Genomic DNA, 21,065 nt, shown 5'->3' with positions numbered 1-21,065 from the left:
TGCATTTTGGTTTGGGATCATCAGGACGAATCCAAAGGTCTGTACGTGAGGCATATGATCGTGTGGCATATGAACGTATCTGCTGATGACTCTGATAGTAAGGCAGTAGGCAGTCTCCAGAGCTGGTGTCTGAATGTGGGAAAATGTATGTGTATGTGTATTTTCAAAGCACTGTGAGTCAACTTCATAATGTGCTGGTGTTTGTGCTTACTCGTGCTGCCTGCGGATCTCGTCGATGTCGGCGTTCTCGTTGGTGCTGTGGGCCTTGCGTGCCTTATCCAACTCCCTCTCCAGCTCGTTCCTGTGGGCGTTCTTCATCGCTTCGATCGCTGCACAGAGTAGAGTAGAGTAGAACAACATTTATTTAAATATAAATGTAGGCGTCTAGTAGCGTACATAAATAAAAAAAAATACACAACACATTGCACACATTATTGCACAATTATGTTGAAGAGGGAGTGGGATATACTTAACAGTTTTTATTACTGCATTTAAAGTAAAAAATGAAAGATCAAGTAAAAATGGACAATGGACTTAACTATACATTTAAAAAACAAGCTGTGTTCTCAAGACAGGGAAATAAAATGAAGAGCTGACTGGCCCAAATAGGGGCCAATTTACTTTTCCCTGAACACATTCTTTCACTAACTCAACATTATCAAACTGCGCATTTGAAGCACAAAACACATCTTGGTGTACTTCTATTTATTACAAAAAAAAGACAGAGTCCTGCCCGTAAGGCTAAATTACTAATGGCCCCATTAGGCACTCTCCTTCCTCAACTTTTCCTGTGTGTGTTGCCTGAAACCTGACCAGAGTTTCCCCCTCTGTCTAATTCTCCATTTCGCTCCCTGTGCCAACACCACCAAATGGGGGCAATTTTCGCTGACAAATCCCATTCGGAGCTGGGGGATGGCGGTTTTGGCAGGACTGATAGACACAGCGTTATTTCCAGCCTGGATGCTGGGGGTGGGGGGATGAAGACCAGAAGGGGATGGCAGGCAAGCACAGGGGCAGAGAGGGCAGGCACAGGGGCAGAGAGGGCAGTCTGTGGGGGAAGATACAAATGACCATCAACTGATCTCTCTACCCGCCCCTCCCCACCAAGTAGGCAGACAGGGCAGGGCAGGTAGACAGGTTGAGCTGGGGGGTTGGGGTGGTGCTAAACTGATCAGCAGTGGTGGCCACAGTCAGAAGCCTGTGTGCTAATATCTACTTGTAATATGACTAACTACTGAAGTAAAAATATTATAAAATATGTCTAATATAAACTGACCAGCTCAGAGAGGAGCCTCTCCTTCTCAAAGGATATATAATATCTAATAATATCTAATATAACTACTACCTACTGGAATATTAATATCTAGTATATCTAATATAAACTGACCAGTGATGGTGGCGGCGGTCTCCTCAGAGAGGAGTCTCTCCTTCTCAAAAGAGATATAATATCTAATATCTGATATAACTAACTACCGGAATATTAATATGTAATACATCTAATCTAAACTGACCAGCGATGGTGGCGGCGGTCTCCTCTGGCAGCAGTCTCTCCTTCTGTATCTGACATAACAAACTACTGGAATATTAATACCAAATATATCTAATATAATATAAACTGACCAGCGATGGTGGCGCCGGTCTCCTTCTCCAGGAGTCTCTCCTTCTCAAAGTATATAGAATATCTAGTATCTGATATAACTAACTACTGGAATATTAATATCTAGTATATCTAATATAAACAGACCAGCGATGGAGGCGGCGGTCTCCTCAGAGAGAAGTTTCTCCTTCTCAAAGGATGTATAATATCTAATATCTGATATAATTAACTACTGGAATATCAATGTCTAATATACTGTGTCTAATCTAATCTAAACTGACCAGCGATGGTGGCGGCGGTCTCCTCCTCCAGCAGTCTCTCCTTCTCGTCCTGCAGCTTCTCCAGTTCCCGCTGGTGCTTCCTCTGCAGCTCGTCAATCACCTTCTGGTGGGACTCCTCCATCGCCGCAAAACCACGCTCACATGTCGCCTGCGGAGAGGTGAGGAGGAGAGGAGGAGAGGAGAGGGGAGGAGGAGAGGAGGAGAGGAGGAGGAGGAGAGGAGGAGAGGAGGAGAGGAGGAGAGGGGAGGAGAGGAGGAGAGGAGGAGAGGGGGAGGAGGAGAGGGGAGGCGGAGAGGGGAGGCGGAGAGGAGAAAGATGAGAGGAGGAGAGGTGGAGGAGGAGAAAGGATGAATGGTGGAGGAGAGGAGCAGTGGGAGGAGAGGAGAGGTTGGGGGGGGGTAAGAGATGATGGAGGGGAAGAGACGATGGAGGAGAAGAGGGTAGTGGTGGAGGAGAAGAGATGAGAAGAGTAGTGGAGAAACGAAGAGGATGGAGGGGAGGAGATGAGTGGTGAAGGAGATGAGAGAAGAGGATGAAGAGGAGAGGATGAAGAGGAGAGCATGAAGGCAGTGGAAGAGGGATAGGGGAAAACAGCGTTAACTCACAAAGTCACTCATAGACCTTTTCCCATGTGCTCAGAGCCTTGGTTTTTCAGCCCGATTTTTGACAACACACCACAACACTTAGACAAACACACAGACACACACTCAACACACACACACACGGGACACACATACAGTAAGGGGACACGGTTAGCATTGTGTGTGTGTGTGAGTAGAGGCTCCACACAAGGCTAATGCTAACACAGACAGGAGATAACACTGAAAACGACACAGGGGAGGGGAGACAAATAGGCGGTTTGGTCGGCGCTGCTACAGTGCTTGTTATGCATTTTTTTTTTGGAAAATGGATTGAGGAAATTTTGGAGTGAGGGATCCACACACTTAATAATATCCTTTTTTTCTTTGACATTTTTGTCCATGGCAGGATTACGTTTTGACCATTGTCTTCCATGACATTCTCAGATTCAATTCAAACTTTTTGCCTGGCCTGCACTTTTCTCTGGGATGTGCATAATTTTAATCTCCAACTGAATGTAACCCCGTCCCTGACAGGCTCACTGGTACGGGTGGGAGAGCTTAAAAAGCTCCTGCTGTTGTATTTATTTGTATTCCTATAATGCTGGTTGATTTGATTTTTTTGTACTTTCTAAATCTGTAGGATCTAATCTACAAGCCTGCCTGAAATAAAGAGCTTAGATCTAACAAAAAAAAACCAAAATCACAGCAGACGCAATGTAATCTTCCAAACAGATGATAACGGATAATGTCCAAGACAGACACCCATGGAGAGAGAGAGAGAGAGAGAGAGAGAGAGAGAGAGAGAGCGAGACAGAGACAGAGAGAGAGTGAAAGAGCGAGACGAAGAGAGAGAGAGAGAGACGAAGAGAGAGAGAGAGAGATGAAGAGAGAGAGAGAGAGAGAGAGAGAGATGAAGAGAGAGAGAGAGAGATGAAGAGAGAGAGAGAGAGAGAGAGAGCGAGAGCGAGAGAGAGAGCGAGAGAGAGAGCGAGAGACTACGGGTGGTGGTGTGATGAAGTGAAACAGTGTGCGTGTGAGTTCTGAACACATCAAAACCCTCCCTGGCAGGGCAGAGGGTGCAACTGGTGTACTCCAGCACGCCACACAGGCAGGGCCAAATGAACCCACAGGCTAGATAGGGCTGCAGCCTGCAGATAAGGGGCCCCACCTGCCAGGAGGCCCGGGTTGACCTTTTTTTTTGTGAAGAAGTGATATTGAAAACATTATCTGTCGTGACAAGTATAGTTTTAAATCTTGTTAATAGTCCTCTCCATAGATGGAAGACATGTTATCCCCAATTCCTAGCTCATAATTATGACACCGTCTATGTAATTTTGCCGCACAATTTGTCTTCCGGGGGCCCAAACATCAAACTGTAGCCTAGGGGCCCCGGGCCATCTGCACACAGTGCCTACAGTGCCTGTTTCCACACGAGGGGCTTTGAATGCACCCAGTGAATGCAGAGTTGCAGACGACCCCCCCCAAGTCCACTTCCTCTCCACTATTCACGGACACTAATCTCTCAGAGCCGCCAGCCAGCGCGGCCGCTGTTTTTGCTCTCCACAAACTCCACCCATCACCCACCCAGGCTTTAGGCTGTAGGTGCCACACTGGAAAAGTTTGTCATCAGAGGACTGGAAGAGAGGTGGTGGGGGCAGGGATATGGGGGGTTGGCGTGAGCCGCGAGGGACATTGTTTTTGTCGGTGTGTGGACTGGATGTCCCTCCCTTGTCCACAAATTCTCACACAATAGTAACCCCCCCCCGCTGCCCCTGAAAATATTGGTACAGTTCATGGCTCTCCCGCCGCACTGAAACAGTTTGCCATTAGAGAGGGACGTGTTTTTTGTCTGTGTAGACTGGGAGTCCCTTGTACACAAACTGCAGCTCAAACTACACTCACCCCAAATAGATTGCTTGCTCATGGTTTAAAGCAGTGTTTTATAACTTTTTTTTGTCATGCCATAAGTAACACCTCACATACTATATTGCTTTCTCTAACCCAATGTGACTCTTTTCCATACATTTGTTATAATTACATTTTTTGTAAGTACCCCCTGCAGTGTTACTCGCAAACCCCAAAATGATACACACGTACCCCTGGTTGGGAAACACTGGTTTAGGGTGCCACACTGATATGGCATATTATCAGTTTGCTGCCAATGCGGGGAAGGTGAAAAGTAGTGTGAGCGACACCTCTGTCAGTGTGGACCGCAAGGTCCACAAGGTTCAAATCAAAATCCCCCTTAAAAAAAGACAAAAGAAAACAAACCGAAGCCATTCCTCAGTTTTGGTAGCCTGACACATCAGCTGGTCTCTGACTAGTTGCCATAGCGAAACGGAACTGAGCCAAGGCAGTAGGCCAGCCTGAAGCATCCTGGCTTTGCTTTTGGTGCCACACTGAAAAAATGTTTGTCATCAAACTGGCTGCCAAAGGGGTGTGGGGGGTGGCGGGCTGAAAAGGTCGGCGTGAGATGGGACATGTTGGTGACAGTGTGGACTGGAGTCCCTTGTCCCAGCTATTGGCCAAGTACACCTCGTTGCCCTCTGCATGCCAGCTCACAGTTTAGGTAATGTGCATTTACAAAAGTTTATCGTCAAAGGGGCTGCCAGAGGGGGTAAGGGGTTTGGCCTCAACAACACTTCTGTCAGTGTGGAGACTGTCTTCCACAAGTTCAGGCAAAACAACTAGCTAGCAAAAGCAATACAAGACAGCTCACAGTGTTCAGTGCTGTGCTGTGCTGTGTAAAGGTTTGCCGTCAAAGGGCTGGCAGAGGACTAGTAGAGGGGTTGTTGGCTTGGCATGCTGTGAGAGGAGACATGTTTTTGTCAGTGTCGGCAGAGTCCCCACATCAAAAGAAAAGCACGCCAGCTCACTGTTCAAGTGCTGTGCAAGTTCACTGTTCAAGTGATGTGCCTTTACAGAAGCATATCGTCAAAGGGTTGGTAGGGGGCCGAGGGGTTTGGCGTGAACATTTCTGTCCGTCTGGAGTCCCTTTTTTCCACAAGCTCAGGCAACCGTCAACCCAATAATGAAATCAAGCAAGCTGATGGTTTTCAGAGTTGTGAATTACAAAGCTTTGTCGTCAAAGGGCTAGCAGCCCTAGGAGTAAGAAGGGGGGTGTTGGCATGCCGTGCCTTGAGAGAGGACATGTTTTTGCCAGAGTCTGTTTCAGAGTTTCCCCTTATCCATGCTCACTCAGGCCACGATCACCCCACCCTTCACAAAAAAAAAGGGGAAAATTTGACACGGCATGGTGTGGCCAGAGGGTCACATCCTGTCCTCTGTTGTGCACATCCAGTGCCGCACCTGCACGCTACGGAAACCCCCCCATCCTGTTCACGCAGCGGGGGGCCCCAAAGGCCACCGATGTGGGCCAATGCCATCACACACTACCATGCGGACGGAGAGGAGACATCGCGTGAGGACACATCACACTGACAACAATGCAAATTACATTACATTATATCACATTACATTTCACTTAGCTGACATCTTTATCCAAAGCGACTTAGTTATTTTACAGGGTATTAGTTACAGTCCCTGGAGTAATGTGGAGTTAGGAGCCTTGCTCAAGGGCACTTCAGGCGTGGATGAACGGGCGTCCTACTGCAGGCCGACCAGGCAATTGCGGGGATGCACCATTGTGAAACTCTGTCCCCGACGACAGCGTGAAAATCACCACTTAGCATTATTGACATGTTAAATCTACGCTATTACCATCACATTGCAATACTAACAGGTCATGGGCAGTCTTTATCAGCAGTTATAAGCGGGTTTTTTCCTCCCACCGGGGGCAGGGCCGTGCTAATGGGGCGGGGTACCTGACGGGGCGACACCTGGGTTGCCAGTCACTGTAGGGTCACCACTGATGCACATAATGCAAAACAATCATTCAGATAGATATTCCACACCAACACACGGACACATCTATTTATTATCTAATGCAATGTGGGCACTGACTGCACGACAACAATGCACATGAAATGTATACTCTGGGCTTGCACCGTAGGAAGCCTCAACATGCTGCTTAGCCCACCCCAATGACTTACTACAGAGAAATGCCCACTTCCTCTATGAGGGATGGGGTTGCCTCGAGGACACCGCGGGCCGATCACACACCATCATGCGGACGGATATCATTCAGGTGTGCTGTGGCTAAGGCCATCGATGGCCAATGAATCGCTACACAGATTCAAAACTAAACTGTGTAACAATTACAGAGGACAGAGGAAAAGTCAGATTCATGGCCCAGCTATGATTATCCCCTATGATGCGAGGCTAGACCAAACCTCTAGGCAAAAAAAATGCATTTGGCCAGCAGTGTTTGGTCTGGTTTAAGAGGCTATTTTCGCCATACAAAACAACAACCATTGAGTCATCACAGTCCAAAGGACATCCCAAATAAGGCTTTGTTCTGAGAGGCATTCCATTCCACTGCAAATTCACTTAACTCCCAATTTAAATGAAGTAAAAAAGGAAAGAAAAGGAAAGTCGGCATGTCTGCTTGGGAGTGGCTGCAGTCACACAAAACGTGAAAAATAAAGTCACTCTAAACACAAAGGGAATGACAATAAACCACTTTCCATGTGGACAGCTATTCACACAGGAGGGGGAAAAAAATGATAAACTGTGATAAAAATAGACAAGGTCCATGTTCCTATCTCCCTTTACAACCTTACTCTGTGCGCAACGCACAGGAAGGCACAACTAAAATGTGGAGTGGTTCTTAGAATCACATCCTGTTATGAACCTATCCACAGTCTCTCAATAATAGCAACAAAACAATGAACACGCTTGTAAACACAAATTGACATCATCTAGGCTCAGATTAGTCCCAAAGTTGGTTGCTCTACTTACCCAAATAAACAAACTACAGGGTAGAGGGAGATGCAGAGTCTCCGTAACTCATTAAGGTATAATTACACAACATTAGGCCTCGTTTTATTTTTGTCTTGTATTATTCTAATAACAAATGAATCTTGTTAATGTATGCACATTATTGTGCATTATGAACTGTCTGAGCAGACATAAATTATGATGTGCTTTTTTCCCCTCACACTGTGCAACACATTGTATTAAGTAGATTCAGTGATATGGAGAAAACAATTAATTGTTTTTTGCAAACAAAGGCAGCTCTTCGCATTTGCTTATGCCCAAGTTGACTGATTTCAACGTGACAGAGTTTAGCTTTCTGTAACAAGCATTTTGCAAAGCAGTGAAAGTAAGCAGCTTTGTGGAGGCCAGAGCTGATAGTTAGTCGTTTATCAGTTAGTAAAAAGGGGGAAAGGTTATACTGTGTTGGAACAGTAAAAGATCAATGCATTGACACCAAAGTCGCCCAGATAAACTAGGTCCACTTGCAGTCAGAGGCAAGACCTTGAGGTCTTAAATGAAGGCCATACAGCTGATAAAAAAAAGATTACAAATGTTGTAAGTTAAATGAGGATAACAGATGTATATGAACTAGTCTACATAGCTACATATGATTGTCAGTTTGGCTGAGAGACTTTGGAAGTCATTGCATATCTCTGCAAGGGTTGTAAGTGCAGCAAAGAGGTGTGAAGTTGAGGAACACATTTCTGTCCATCACCCGCTATAAATGATATCCCTCTATCCCTCTCCATTGTATTACTAGAAAGTCATTCCTTCGGCATATTTGATAAAATTTTACCCATTATATCGTCAAAATGAGTTCCTCATAGGCGCGTGTAGTGTACTGTATGTACATAAAAAGCAACGCTCTCATGCACATTTGAAGTGACAAAAGGCATGCATGCAGCAGCTGAAAACAAAATACTGTGATAATAAATTAGAGGGAATACCAGAGGAGAAACGTTAGTAGAGTACAGTAGGAAAAAAGCAAGTGGGATGAGGAAAGGGGAGGTCGACTGGAGGATTGCCACAGGGACATAATGACAAGGCGTCACAGGCGGAGCGGAGGGGACAGCAACAGGACAAGGACCTTCAGGTTTTCCAGGTCTCTCTCGAATTTCAGACGCAGCGTTGCCTCCCCGTCGCGGTCACGAGCCTTCATCCCCTCGGTCATGATCGCCACCTGTGCGACCAGCTCCTGAACGCGCTCCTTTAGGGTCGGCCCCGCTTGTTCCTGGCCCTCCTGGAAGCCGTGCGGAGCCACGATGCTCTTCAGATCCTCCATCTCGCAATCAAACTGCTCCACCAGGGAGCTTCGTTCCTGCTCGTGCTTCTGCTTCAAGTTCTCCATGCAGATGGTCAGCGAGTCGATCTCCTTCACGTTCTCCTCCGTGCGCAGCTGGAGAGTTTCGGCCATCTTGGCCACCTCCTGTTTTAGGCTGAACACTTGCTGCTCATGGGACTCCTTCAGCTCGCGCGTCTCCTTCCTGTGCTTGGCGACCATGTCCTGCAGCTGGATGGCCTTATCTAGGGAGTCTAGGGGCTCCCCTTCGATCTGAATGTGCGTGACTGGACTCTGGCCGTCTACTTGTGGTGGGCTCTGTAGAACCAACAGGTTTTGCAGTTCGTCTGCCTTGGAGGCGAGGTGCTTATTCTGAGTTCTTAGCCTGACACAACTAGCACAGTCGTCTCTAATGACATCTGACTGTAGTTCTTGTTCAACTCTGGCCTGGTAGCTTCTGTGCTTGCACTCCAAGTAAGAGCAGTGTGCTTCCATCATGGCCTCCTGGACATACTGTGACCAGTGCCGCTTCGGCCCTGTGTACTTGGCTACTGCAGCTAGCAAGGTCTGGAGCTGTGCATTTGGAGATGTTGCCATGGTCGAAGAAATCTGGGTCATGCACTGCAGTTTCTTTTGCAAAGAACGTACAAGATCATTTACAAGCAATGTTTTTGAGTCGGAAACGTGTTCAATAATCTGATTTGTGCCTGTGTCCATACTTTCAGTGTCCATTTGCACGTCCTCAACTGGTTTGGTGCTTAATTGACTGACAATCAGTAACACCATTTTCTCAAGCAGCATCTGTTCTAGCACAGCTCTTGCAGTCCAATGTGCATCTCCACCCTCCTGGTTCAACTGACTACCCTTCATTCCACTTAGCAGTTTACTGTAAAACTCTCCCTGCTGCATTAGCAGCCTATCTGTCTCACTAACGTCCACAGTCTCATCTAAAGGACACACGCCACACAAAGATTGCAATGTGCTCTTTAAATCATCTGCCTCATCTACTTTGCCCAAAATCTCAACTAATTCCTGCATGGCCTCTGACTTTGCTTTAAATTCCTCTATCACTTTCTCAACTCCTGAATTTTCCACTGTAAGCCCTTCTCCTCTCTCCTCCATTGTCTCAAACACATCCCGTCTCTGCTCAATCTCTGCGCCACCACTCATTCCTACACGTGTCACCTTTTCGACTTTATCTAGTAACCTTTCAATCTCTTGGTTCTTTAGCTTGAGTTCCTGGTTCTCTGCTTGCAGCTGTTGGCTGGATTGTTCCACGACGAGAAGTCTCTGCTCCCGCTCGATGAGTTTCGCCTCAACCACCTCCAGCTGAAGTCTCATCTCCTCTTTTTGCAGCTGTAATTCACTATTGTGACCTTGACCTTCACCGCTGTCGCCCATCTGAAATCCCAAACCTCTCAAGGTCGCCTCTTTCAACTGGAGCCGCTGCTCGGTCTCTCTCAAATTTTTCCCGACCTCATCCAATTTTACAAGGGCGTCCTGCAGCTTCTGAGACTTAACGTTTAACTCCCTTTCATAAAAGTCACGATCAACAGACCTGTCTACACTACCTACTTGCTTGACGTTTGTTTGTGGCGACGTTTTGGCAGGTTGTTCCTGCTGCACACCCTGCAGCTCTGTCTTCAGCCTATCAATTTCCCGGTCTGCCTCCCTCAACTGGTTGACTATCTCCTGGTAACGCTGATTCAGTGCATCATTCTCTGTTGTTAGCAACTCAACCCTCTGGGACAGATCTCTGCTGTGTGTGCTTTCTATCGAGTCCTCAATCGGACACGCCGGCCCAAAGGGACTCTTTAAACTTTCCAATTTCTGCTGCTGAACCCGCCCCAGAATGTCCTCCATGGTGACGAGTCGTGCCTCATAGTTGCGGATGCTGTCGCCAGCCATCGCCAGGCTCTTCCTCATGCTCTCATTGTCCACTTCCTGCTGATGCTTGAGGTTTTCTAGAAGTTTGTGACAACTACTAATGTCCCCGGAAGTGCCCAGCTCAAATATTTCCTGGCTATCTAACATACTTTCCTTACCAAACTCGCTGTGAATCTGCATCAAAGACAGCAAGCCCCTGAGAGTTAAAGGTCTGCCCGTGCCCGATATCAGTTTCTCTAGCTCTGAAATCTTTCCCTCACTGTCTTGTACCGTGAAGCTGACATTTTTAAGAACAGGAGTGTCAGTGGTGCGGGGGGAGGTGTGGCCCTCCAAGACAGCAGTAGTGGCAGCAACAGGCATTTGGTGCTCAGGTGTGCCAGGTGTGCAAGGTTCCTTGGCGGAGGCGGGTGAAGAGGGCAGGTGAGCGAGAGAAAGGCCAAGCTGTGCCTGCATGTTGCGCTTTTTCTGCTCCTGCAGCTGGAGGAGCTCTTTGGTTTCCAGGTACTTCCGCGTCAATGTCTGCGCTTGAGCACTAACCAGTTCGGGCCTCTTCGCCTGGGGATCAAGCTCTCCCTCAAGACCCAGGGGGGAGTCCAGCTTAGGAGAGGGGGGGACCAGAGAGTTGGTTAACATTCAGCAGGGGTGAAATAAAAAAGGCTAATTAATCTACATCTTCATCATTAATTATTATTATTATTACCATTTACATGTTCATTTCCCACCACTTACTAGATCTACATTAAGGTCAAAATGCATGAATTAACATGAATTTAATAACTACGAATCCTTGTCCATCCTAAAATGGTGTGATTACCACACAGGTTAGAAAAAAGAGAGAGAATGAATGCATCCAGGGATCTTGGATTACAATGATGCAAAATTAGAGCACTATAGAAGGAAATTTAATGGCCAAAAGGTTAGTAAAATCACATCAGAGCATGCAATTAAAATGGTTAAGGAGTTATTTCATGTCAGTAATGCAAAACAATTAGTGCTTAGTTCACTTCGAGGCGGCACGGTAGGCATACCGCATCACACGCACGGCGGTCAGACTTCCCCACATGGGTTTTAGAGAAACAAACAAGCAATTTTATATATCCTGCATTTACAGTTTGTCACACAATAATATTTCCTTAAAAAACAGTTAATCTCCTCCTTGGATGTGCAATGGAGCAAAGAGTTGGCGCGATCCTATATTCAGTCTTCAACTATGCAATAAATGACCTACTGAAATGCTACACTGCATTTGTACTACAACACTCAAAGTCATCACTGTGAAAAAGTGAAAATGTTGCACTGCACTGCTGATGAGGTAAATTATGTTCATTCTCAGTACCTGATGCTGAGAGATTCAACATCTAGACTGGACATGTGAAACTAAGCTACTATTTTTACCCGCTCATTTGAAAATACTACAAGTCCTCCGTTTCTGTCTGTGATGCAATCCAAATAGCCGGAAGGACACTCAAAGCGCAAGAACATTTAAGCCGAAAGGTGATCTGGCGTCCAAAATGAGGAGGACCATACACAAACACAAACCAGTCTCTCTCACATAAACCAAACTCTCGGTCTCACACACACACACAACAAAGAGGCACAAATTAACATAGACCATTGACAAAAACTGGACGTCTACATTACACGTTCTGCATGGTATGCAACAGGTTAAAGGAGAATGGATGTAGAGGTTAAACATGAATAAAATGATATGCATGCAAACAATGTACACCAATTGCATTTGAACACAATGTATTTGTGGACACACTGCATAGGTTCCTTTTACATTCACACAATACCCTTCCTGTCAACATCTTCAATATGCTACAGGCGCATTAGAAACCACTTTAAACACAGTTCAGGAAATCAAAATGAAGTCTCCCCATCAATCATACACAACTTGATGTTATCTGCAAGTCACTCTCAAACCACAGCGTACAACTGCATAAAACATTTCTGAAAACTGCAGAAAAAACATTTCAAGGAACAATATTTACTCATATGGAGTAAACCTCCCAAAGAAATCATGAAAAACACAACATGGGTGTTTTTGCGGGCTTTGAAACAACAATCCTGAACTTTGAACTTCAGGAAGCTATAGCATGGGCCTTTTGTAAACAAACATTTAGGAGTGCATGTAATCGCCAGAGGGTGAGGCTGAGCTTATGCAAACACCATGCACTGTGGCTATACTGATAAACAACTCACTTGACTTCACTACGACAATGTGCCCTGTGCAGACTCCTACAGAGCCATGTGCCCACACACACACACACATGCAAGAGAGAGAAGAGATGTGACTGTGCTCTGCTACGCCACTGCACTTCGTCCATTTTTGTTGGCATGCAGCATGGACAGTCAAACGCACACAGCTATTGACACAGCTACTGTATGACTGCAATCAATTTAACTTCATAATGACTACATTTCACATCCACAATTCTGAAAATATGTCCATGACCACTGATATCTAAATAAAGGTGGAGTAAAACCCCTAACACACACTTGATCCAATCAACCACTGAACGCATGCCATCAGAGCTAAGACTTCCTGTTCTTGTAAGGTTCTAGAAAAACTTTCTGAGGCTGTTGTACTGACATGGGAGTAACACAAATTGAGAATACCATGTCTGCCAGTAAACTATTTAAAGGGTATATGAGCACACCTAAAGGTTATGATATGTTACACAGGCATCATCCATTCTGTTTCTGCACAACCATCTGGTGTACAACAAGTTGTTTCGGGGGTTAAATGAATGTAATCGTATGCATTATAGCTTGCAATGAAGTCATAGCACGTCCATTACTAAAACATGGCAAGAGTTCAGGAAACAAGAGGAAGCCGAACGAAAGGAGAGAACAATAAAACAAAAAACTTGAGCTCTTGTCTTTTCACATGCAAACGCACTCATGCAAGGTGCGTTTATGAGCCGTTGCACGGCTTAGATGATGAGATGATGGCAGTTTGTTTGATGATGTTTGGAATGAGTTTGTTTCATGTTACCTTATTTCAGAAAACAATAAACATGCAAAGGCTATTAGACAAGAATCCTACCCTAATAGTAGCATACACACTAAAAAACAACACAGCACATCTAAAACAAGGCATCTAGCAGTCTGCGTTGATGACCTAATGATGCAGACAATTGGTAATGTATGCCAGCAGTAGCAGCTCCTGCTGTAAGCCAATAGAAAATGCTAGCTGTAGCTAGTTCTAGCATTGTAGGCTAATAGCTAATGCTAGTTGTAGCTAGTGCTAATATTGCAAGCTAATAACTAATGCTAGCTGTAGCTAGTAAAGCAATGGCTTTCACAGTACTTACCGGCGAGATGTATCCGGTGCGGACGTTTTGCTCCCGCACCAGTGCGGTGCGCAGCTGGTCCTCCAGTTCATGTTTATTCTCGTTGGACTCGGCCAGCTGCTGGTGACACGTCTCAAGCTGCACCTTCAAGTCCTCCACCTGTAGCGGAGAAAGAGTAAGAAGCCGTTTACAAGTATGTGGATATTTTTTGAAAACATTTTGGCCTCTCGTTTTATACATAAACAACGTTTTTAGAATGTGCATTTCAAAACTCTGTACTAGTGGAAAGCATACCAAATCGCATGAAAGTTGTGACTACATATCAGGCTTATTCCACCAAATATTGATTTGTGAACTCGTCCAAAGTTAATACATTACTGTTTATATGTTTTTAAGACAATATCATCTTGTTTAGTTTGCCTTTTTTGAGGTCTGGAAACATTGTATTTGTATTATATTTTGACCATTTTCTGCAAATAAATGCTCTAAATGACAATATTTTCTTTCAAAATTCGGAGGAATGTTTATAGAATAAAATAATGTTTGTCCATAGAAAAATCAGAGAACTGAACATTTTTCAAGAGTGGTCTCAATTTTTTCCACAGCAGTATTCATATGTTTATGAGCGTGGGTTTGTCTTTGACAATTATATTGTGCTTTTGTTTGTAAGCTTTTGATTCTTTTGGAACATTTCACTTTGTATTTCAAGGAGTCCTTTAATATATTCATTGCTATTTGTTTCCGTGTGTACGCATTTGTCTGACACTTGCTCTGGTATTTCAGAGCTTGCATCTATTTTGGACTTTGCGCTATGTTGTTCATTTTTCAACCAGGCACTGTTGTAAAAGAACCATGTGCTTAGTCCACCTCCCTGAACACGTAGAGAATGAAAGGAAACACGCGACCATGTCTTAGACGTGTAGTAAGTGCATTAAACCAAATTGAATAACAATTTGTCTTAAGTGCTGGGGAGCTCCATTCTTCAAATATCACAAAAAGCCATTAAAGCCAATTGACAGTCCAAAATGCTGCAAATGTACAAACCCAATTAGCCATAAGTGAAACCATTATTACAATGTTGTTACTGAGAGAAGGGCTCTCATTTGTCAAAATGCCATAGTCATATTAACATGATGAATTACTGCTTCACTTTGTAGCAGCCTATTCTCAAAGGTAATTAAATAAATTCACCATACGTCCCTGTTTCTATTATGCAAATCTAATAGGATCATGATGAAATTATGAAGTCATTTGCTGTAACGTCTGCACTTATGGTGAGTGATTACATGAATTTTGAGCATAGCTTGAAGTTTAAAGAATATGTAATACAATCCACCCACCCCTCTCTTGTAGCTCTCCAGCAGCTTCTCCAGCTCGTGTGTGTCTCGTGTGGCGTGCAGCGTGGAGGCGAGTGGCACCCGCCTCTCCTCGCGTATGGGCGTCTTCTCCACCTGCTGCCAGTGCTGCTCGATCTCGTCCTCCACCTTCCTCTGGCGCTCCACAGACGCCGGCTGCGGCCGAGGCGGAGGCGACCCCGTCACAGACCCAGACCCCGAGCCAGAACCAGAACCGGGCCGTCCACTGCCGCCGCTCTCAAAGTCCATCCCCGTGGGCGAGGAGTCGCTACCGGCGCCCGCGACCGACCCGTATCTGCGTCGGCGCTCCTCTCGGCGGCGGCTTCGTTCGGAGTCGCTGAGCTCCGAGGCCTGCGACTGCAGCTGGGAGCGGCTCTCCTGGTTCTCCTGGTTGCGCTGCTGAGCCAGCGCCTGGGCGATGGGTCGGAACTCGGCCCAGTCGAAGGTCTTGGAGCGTCCCTCGCGGCGCCGCTCGCGCGCCCGGCTCTTCTTGGGGCCTGGTTCGCGCTCCACGGACGAGGCCTCGGACGACGGTGAGTCCTGAGGCGTGACGTCCGGCCGTGCCAGAAGGCCGCCCTCCAGAGGGGCGTGGTCGTCAAGGCTGTGGAACACACACAGGCAAATGGTAAATGGACTGCATTTGTATAGCGCCTTTCCACTCCTTCGAGCACTCAGAGCGCTTTACATTGTAAGGCTCACATTCACCAATTCACACTCACATTCACACACCAGTGGCAGTGGCCGCCAAGCAGGGTACCACCCTGCCACCAAGAGCAATTTTGGGGTTAAAGGACCAGTTCAGTCCATTTCAACATGCAGTTGTAATGCTCACACTACCCTGGACTTGTCAGTACCTGAGTTTTTTTCTTCTTCTTCTTCAGCCTTTCCCGAGATCTTGGTCATTGTAATGGGGGCAGCGCTTTGTTTACATTTCAAAAAAACATTTTTATTTATTCCCAAAAGTATCTGAAAGGTTATACAACATCAGCAGACAACTAGCAAACAGCAGTACCTTTTGGGAAAATATTTGGAGTAGGCCTATGTTAATTTAAAAAAAAATGTTAACAAACACTGCCCCCATTAGAATAGCTCATATCTCAGAAAGGGCTAAGCCGAAAAATGTGGCATCACCGGGTACTGACAAGTCAAGGGTAGGGTGAGCAATACAACAGCATATTGAAATTGACTGAACTGGTCCTTTCAGTAGCTTCCTCAACAGACAGACAGAGCGGGGCTCGAACCTGCAACCTTCTGGTTGCCTCACAGGCTTCTCTACCACCTGAGCCACCACCGCCCCACCAGACCACACACGCATGCACGCATGCATGCACGCACACAGACAGTCATTGCTGATATACACAATTTTGTGGTGTCAAGGCAGCGTAAATCATGAAATCACGTCATACACACCACTGTCATGTGACTGCAAAGGTTAACAGTGGCAAGCAAGTATACGTAGTCATGTACAAAGGAGTATATTCATGTACAAGCATGTGTCATAAAAATGTATATTTCAGGCGCCCCTGTGAACTTTATATGTATAGGTATGTTTAGGCCAAGAGTCTGCCTGGGCTTGTGTTTTCATATGCCACTACCAACTACTGCTGCCGGTTTGTGCAGTGCTGAGCGCATTCTCCTCGCGCAGGCTTGAAATAACATTCTGGTCTGATCAGCTAAATGTCAAACGTCCAACAGCTGCCACAGTAAACTTGACGGAGCAGCGATGACATTCTTGCTAATGAGACAACACACTCGGTCAATATGAGGCTGTCAGTAAACTGAGGATGAAGCAGAATGTGGGGAAAATATGAAGTGTTTGAGGAGGGCATTGTGTATTACGTGTGTGTGCTTGTGTGTGTGTGTGTGTGTGTGTGTGTGTGTGTGTGTGCGTGTGTGTGTTACCTGGCCACGTCAGGTGCAGTGGAGGGCCGTACGTTCCTCATGACAGCCTGGATCCAGTTGCGCCTGATGCCCCCTGTCATGGCCGACAGCGTGTACACGGCCTCCTGCGTCTGGAACACAACCAACCACCAATCAAACACCACCAGCACCAGATACCATTCATTTACACTGCATAGAACAGGAAATATTATAGGCGGGGAGAGAACTGTAGAAATCCTGAAGAAATAAATACCATCAGCTTTACACTCACCAGCAGGCAGTTAGACAGATAGACCGACAGACCTGATAGACAGATAGATATATATATAGATGTATAGACCGACCGATTGATAGACCGACCGATCGACAGACCAATCGACAGGCCGATCCGACCGACCGACAGGATTCATTTACAGTGCACCATGGGGGACGAAGGCGGGCGGACGACCTGCCTACATCATCTACATCTCTTCGGCATCGGCACCACCACTGGGCAGGTTGCATTCATTTCCAATATATCACGAGTTAAACTGCACACCTCTGCACCCTTATAAACATGTTAAAACAATGGTTCTGGTCAATTCTTTATTCTTGTAAGATTTAATTCAACTGAATAAATCAAGCACGGAGACGTGGGAACATGCATAACCGTCTAAACTATAATTCACCGTATTTTTGCATAAATTGTATTTTTTTAAGCAAAGAGGACAGTAACATTGAGATTTGGAGAGGAGTAGTGTTTTTCCAAGTGCGACCAAGTGAAGCTAAGAGAGACAGGCAACACTTAACTAAATAAAAACAGCTGTCATCACAAATGCATGACATTGGAACCGCGACAATACCAAAACTGGCAGCGCTTTCCCCCACGGAGGTAGTCGCTCCCTGCCATGGATTGAATCGGGCCAGGGGTGGTGCATGTGTGTGTCTGTCTGTGTGTGTCTGTCTGTCTGTGCGCCAGGGGTGGGTGTGGGTAAGCATCACTGAAGACTTACATGGATTTGGAAGCCATAGTTCCGCTGAGCTTGATACTCTGTAACGTTGTAACAAGTACTGAGGTCTATCTCTCCGTCCAAGTCTGAGGCCTGTTGGGGAGACAAAATGATAAAAGAGGATCGAGGACACACAAACCAGCTGCGTCAGCCAAAAACAAAATAGGCTTTGACAGTGTTTTGGAAAATACTGATTCTTTTAAAAACAACACACACACAGACACAACTAGCCTTGAAGAAGTGAAATGCTGAAAATTTGCAAAGACACAAACTCACCTCCTCTGCGATTGAATCCTTGTAGTATCGTAGGCTGTGGTCGGTCAGCACAAACCAATACTTCTTCCACTGTGAAGAGAGACAACCGGAACAAAATTACACCACAAGTACACAGCACACAACATACACTAGGCTACAGTACACGGCAACGTCAGGTGATGGCTGCGAAATGCGCCTCTGCAGAGAGGAATCGCCCAAGCAGCAGAGGACCGGAGTTGTGCGTTGCAGTGCGTATACGTATGGCTTTTAAAGGACAAAATAACTCACGAGTAAATAAATAAATTTTATAAATTCAAGGGAGTGTGAAAAGAAGGAAGCCACCTGATCCTTTTTAAGTTTGAACCATTGAAGCCTTGCTATCAAAGTGTTGGGGTGGTCCTTTGAAGAGCCCCTGACTGCCCTTACCCTGCTGCATGCTTTAAGGGCGCTAGGCTAGGGTGGTATGGAAGTGGTAGTGGGAGGGGTAACTTTGTGGTCAGATCACTCAGCTTTTGATGAATTTATCATGGCTGAATGGCAGCTTTCAGAGGTTGAAAGAGCAAAAACGCAAGGAGAACCAACATTGAGTAACGAGAGAGCACCAGAGAGAGAGAGAGAGAGAGAGACAGACAGACAGACACAAACGCGTGAAGGAGAGAGAGGCCAAGAGAGACAGAGGGAGAGGCAGACAGACAGAGAGGGAGGAAAAACTCTAGCAAGGGAGTGGCGCCCCAATCGTCAATGTACCCTTGATCAATTGCTCCAAGCAGACATGGAGCCAGGAGCCGAGACAACATTGGAAGCTTATTGATCATGAAAACCTAACCCCGTGTCTTTCCACACTTACGGGTGGAAACTGTGTAAGGCAGGTTTAACCCATTAAGACACAGCGTTATAAATTGACTGTCACCAGAATGGCAATGACCAAGTGTTGGTGCATTACTGAAGGACCAGTGTAATGTCATAGTGCTATTGTAGTACTATGTTAGTTTACTCTGTCAATTGACTATTAAAGTGTTCCACTGGTAGAATGGCGTGCATTATGGGGGTCTACAAAGCCATCACCCTTTTGGAGTCCTTCTGAATGGTACCATTGGCTGTCTGCTCTACTCTGTACACAAATGCTAACAGGAAGCGTTTTTTTTCCTCTCCTTTGGACGGCCTTTTGTCTTCTATCCAGCTAGGACACTGGAGACATGGCAGGAAATGAGCTGAGAAGAAAGAGATCAGGGGTGGGGACTGGGAAAAGAACCAGACCAAAGCTGAACTTGGGCTCCGCTGACCTCCAGTTCCCCTGACCTTGGGCTGACTTGGAAAGATGTTCCGCTCCTCATCCAAGCCTCATCTCATCCTAATCCCCTCCCCTTCTTTTGGGAAGAGATGAGGAGCAAAACGTCCTCCGAGCTCAAACGAGTCATCCAGTTGTAATAGTCGAAGTCTTTGACTACAACACTCATTTATCCCGACAGGGGTGCGTTTCTTCGTCAGTGTCGTTGCTAATTAAGTTAGCGTCTTACTTTGTTGCAATGCAGCTTCCCAATGGGAACTTAGTGGTTAGCAACGACACTGGGGTCCAGGACCGGGAATCTTATCAGTTAGTATTTAAGACGGGCTGCAGCATCTATGCACATTTACCTTAGACAGTGTTGACAATTCAGTTATTTTTTTATAGGTCTTAATGGGTCAAATTTAAATGGGACACATTTTTAAAAAAAAGAAAAAAAAAGCAATGCTCACCTGTCCCTGTTCGTCCAACTTCACCATCCAACCCTTCTTAAAGTTCAGCAGGTCAGGCTGTTGAAGAGGGGAAAAAAAGAACAATGCAGAGGTTAATCCCTCAAGAACATCTGGAACCTTCTAAATTCTAAAAGTGTGTGTGTGGGGGGCACAGGTGCTGATCTGGGGTAGTGCCGCATCTCACAAAGCAACATCTACGCAGAATCAGCACCCTGCCGCCTTCACAAACTCGTGCATTTTATCACTTCCACACAAGTGCAATCCTACTGGATTTAAGGTTGATGCAATTAAGTGCAAAACCACACAGGAAAGCTCATGCACACAAAGGCGCTGATTATTGGTTTGTGTAGGTTTATGCCTTGTGTATATTTATGCCTTACGTGTCCACATCATCTGCAGAGTCGATTTTACAGGTGTACAAAATAAATACATGAAATCACAAATACCCAGAAGCACAAGCTGGCATGTGTGGCGACCACAGACACATCACAAGTGTATCACACTTCATCAAGCACAAAACTGCACGTTGTCCATTTTTGTTACATTTCAGCATGTCAGCAAAACATTCATTTGTCACTCGTTCATCAGTTCCAAACATTGTTCTTGACATCTTGCACTTGAAGTCCCCCAAACAAGTTTTTTTCCCCATACTTTTAGTATGGAAAGTTTGGGTGGAATGACCGTCGGCAAAAGCCAAAGGCCTACACACAACCAAACCATAACCACAACCACTCAGAAAAAAACACACACACACAGCCACACACGCACACACATTTCCAATGTTGGCTGTCAGGCTAAGAGGACAACCTGCAGAGGAAATGCTGGCAGGTTGCTTCTCTGCTGTGCTTCACACTGTGGAGTTTACACACGCACTCATGACAGGCATATGTGTAACACACACATACACTCATGTGCACGAACACACACAGACACACACAAAAACACACGACAGGCATATGTGTACATTCTAGGAGGTGCTTGAGGAAAAGCGGTTTAGCACGAAAGCAAAACACATACACACACACAAACCCAAGTCACATTAAGG

General features: G+C 45.8%; 1 protein-coding gene across 4 annotated transcripts in view; it reads right to left on the bottom strand.

Annotated features, from left to right (window-relative positions):
• mprip (myosin phosphatase Rho interacting protein) overlaps positions 1–21,065 on the bottom strand; it is a 90,801-nt gene that overhangs the window by 12,556 nt on the left and 57,180 nt on the right. For 2 of the 4 annotated variants that reach the window (XM_063221792.1, XM_063221791.1), the window contains exons 10-18: positions 20,021–20,077; positions 18,305–18,373; positions 18,032–18,121; positions 17,061–17,170; positions 15,144–15,759; positions 13,825–13,962; positions 8,426–11,101; positions 1,879–2,026; positions 212–329 (exon numbers count right to left, since the gene is read on the bottom strand). In XM_063221792.1, the coding sequence (XP_063077862.1) occupies positions 212–329; positions 1,879–2,026; positions 8,426–11,101; positions 13,825–13,962; positions 15,144–15,759; positions 17,061–17,170; positions 18,032–18,121; positions 18,305–18,373; positions 20,021–20,077 (4,022 nt within the window). The remainder of the gene's footprint in view (positions 1–211; positions 330–1,878; positions 2,027–8,425; positions 11,102–13,824; positions 13,963–15,143; positions 15,760–17,060; positions 17,171–18,031; positions 18,122–18,304; positions 18,374–20,020; positions 20,078–21,065) is intronic. The other 2 variants (XM_063221793.1, XM_063221794.1) reach the window with 2 other exon arrangements.

The sequence above is a fragment of the Engraulis encrasicolus genome, chromosome 17 (genome assembly GCF_034702125.1).
Source record: "Engraulis encrasicolus isolate BLACKSEA-1 chromosome 17, IST_EnEncr_1.0, whole genome shotgun sequence".
Taxonomy (NCBI): Eukaryota; Metazoa; Chordata; class Actinopteri; order Clupeiformes; family Engraulidae; genus Engraulis; species Engraulis encrasicolus.
Note: the sequence above shows the minus strand (reverse complement) of the source record. Positions and strands in the feature narration are given on the sequence as shown.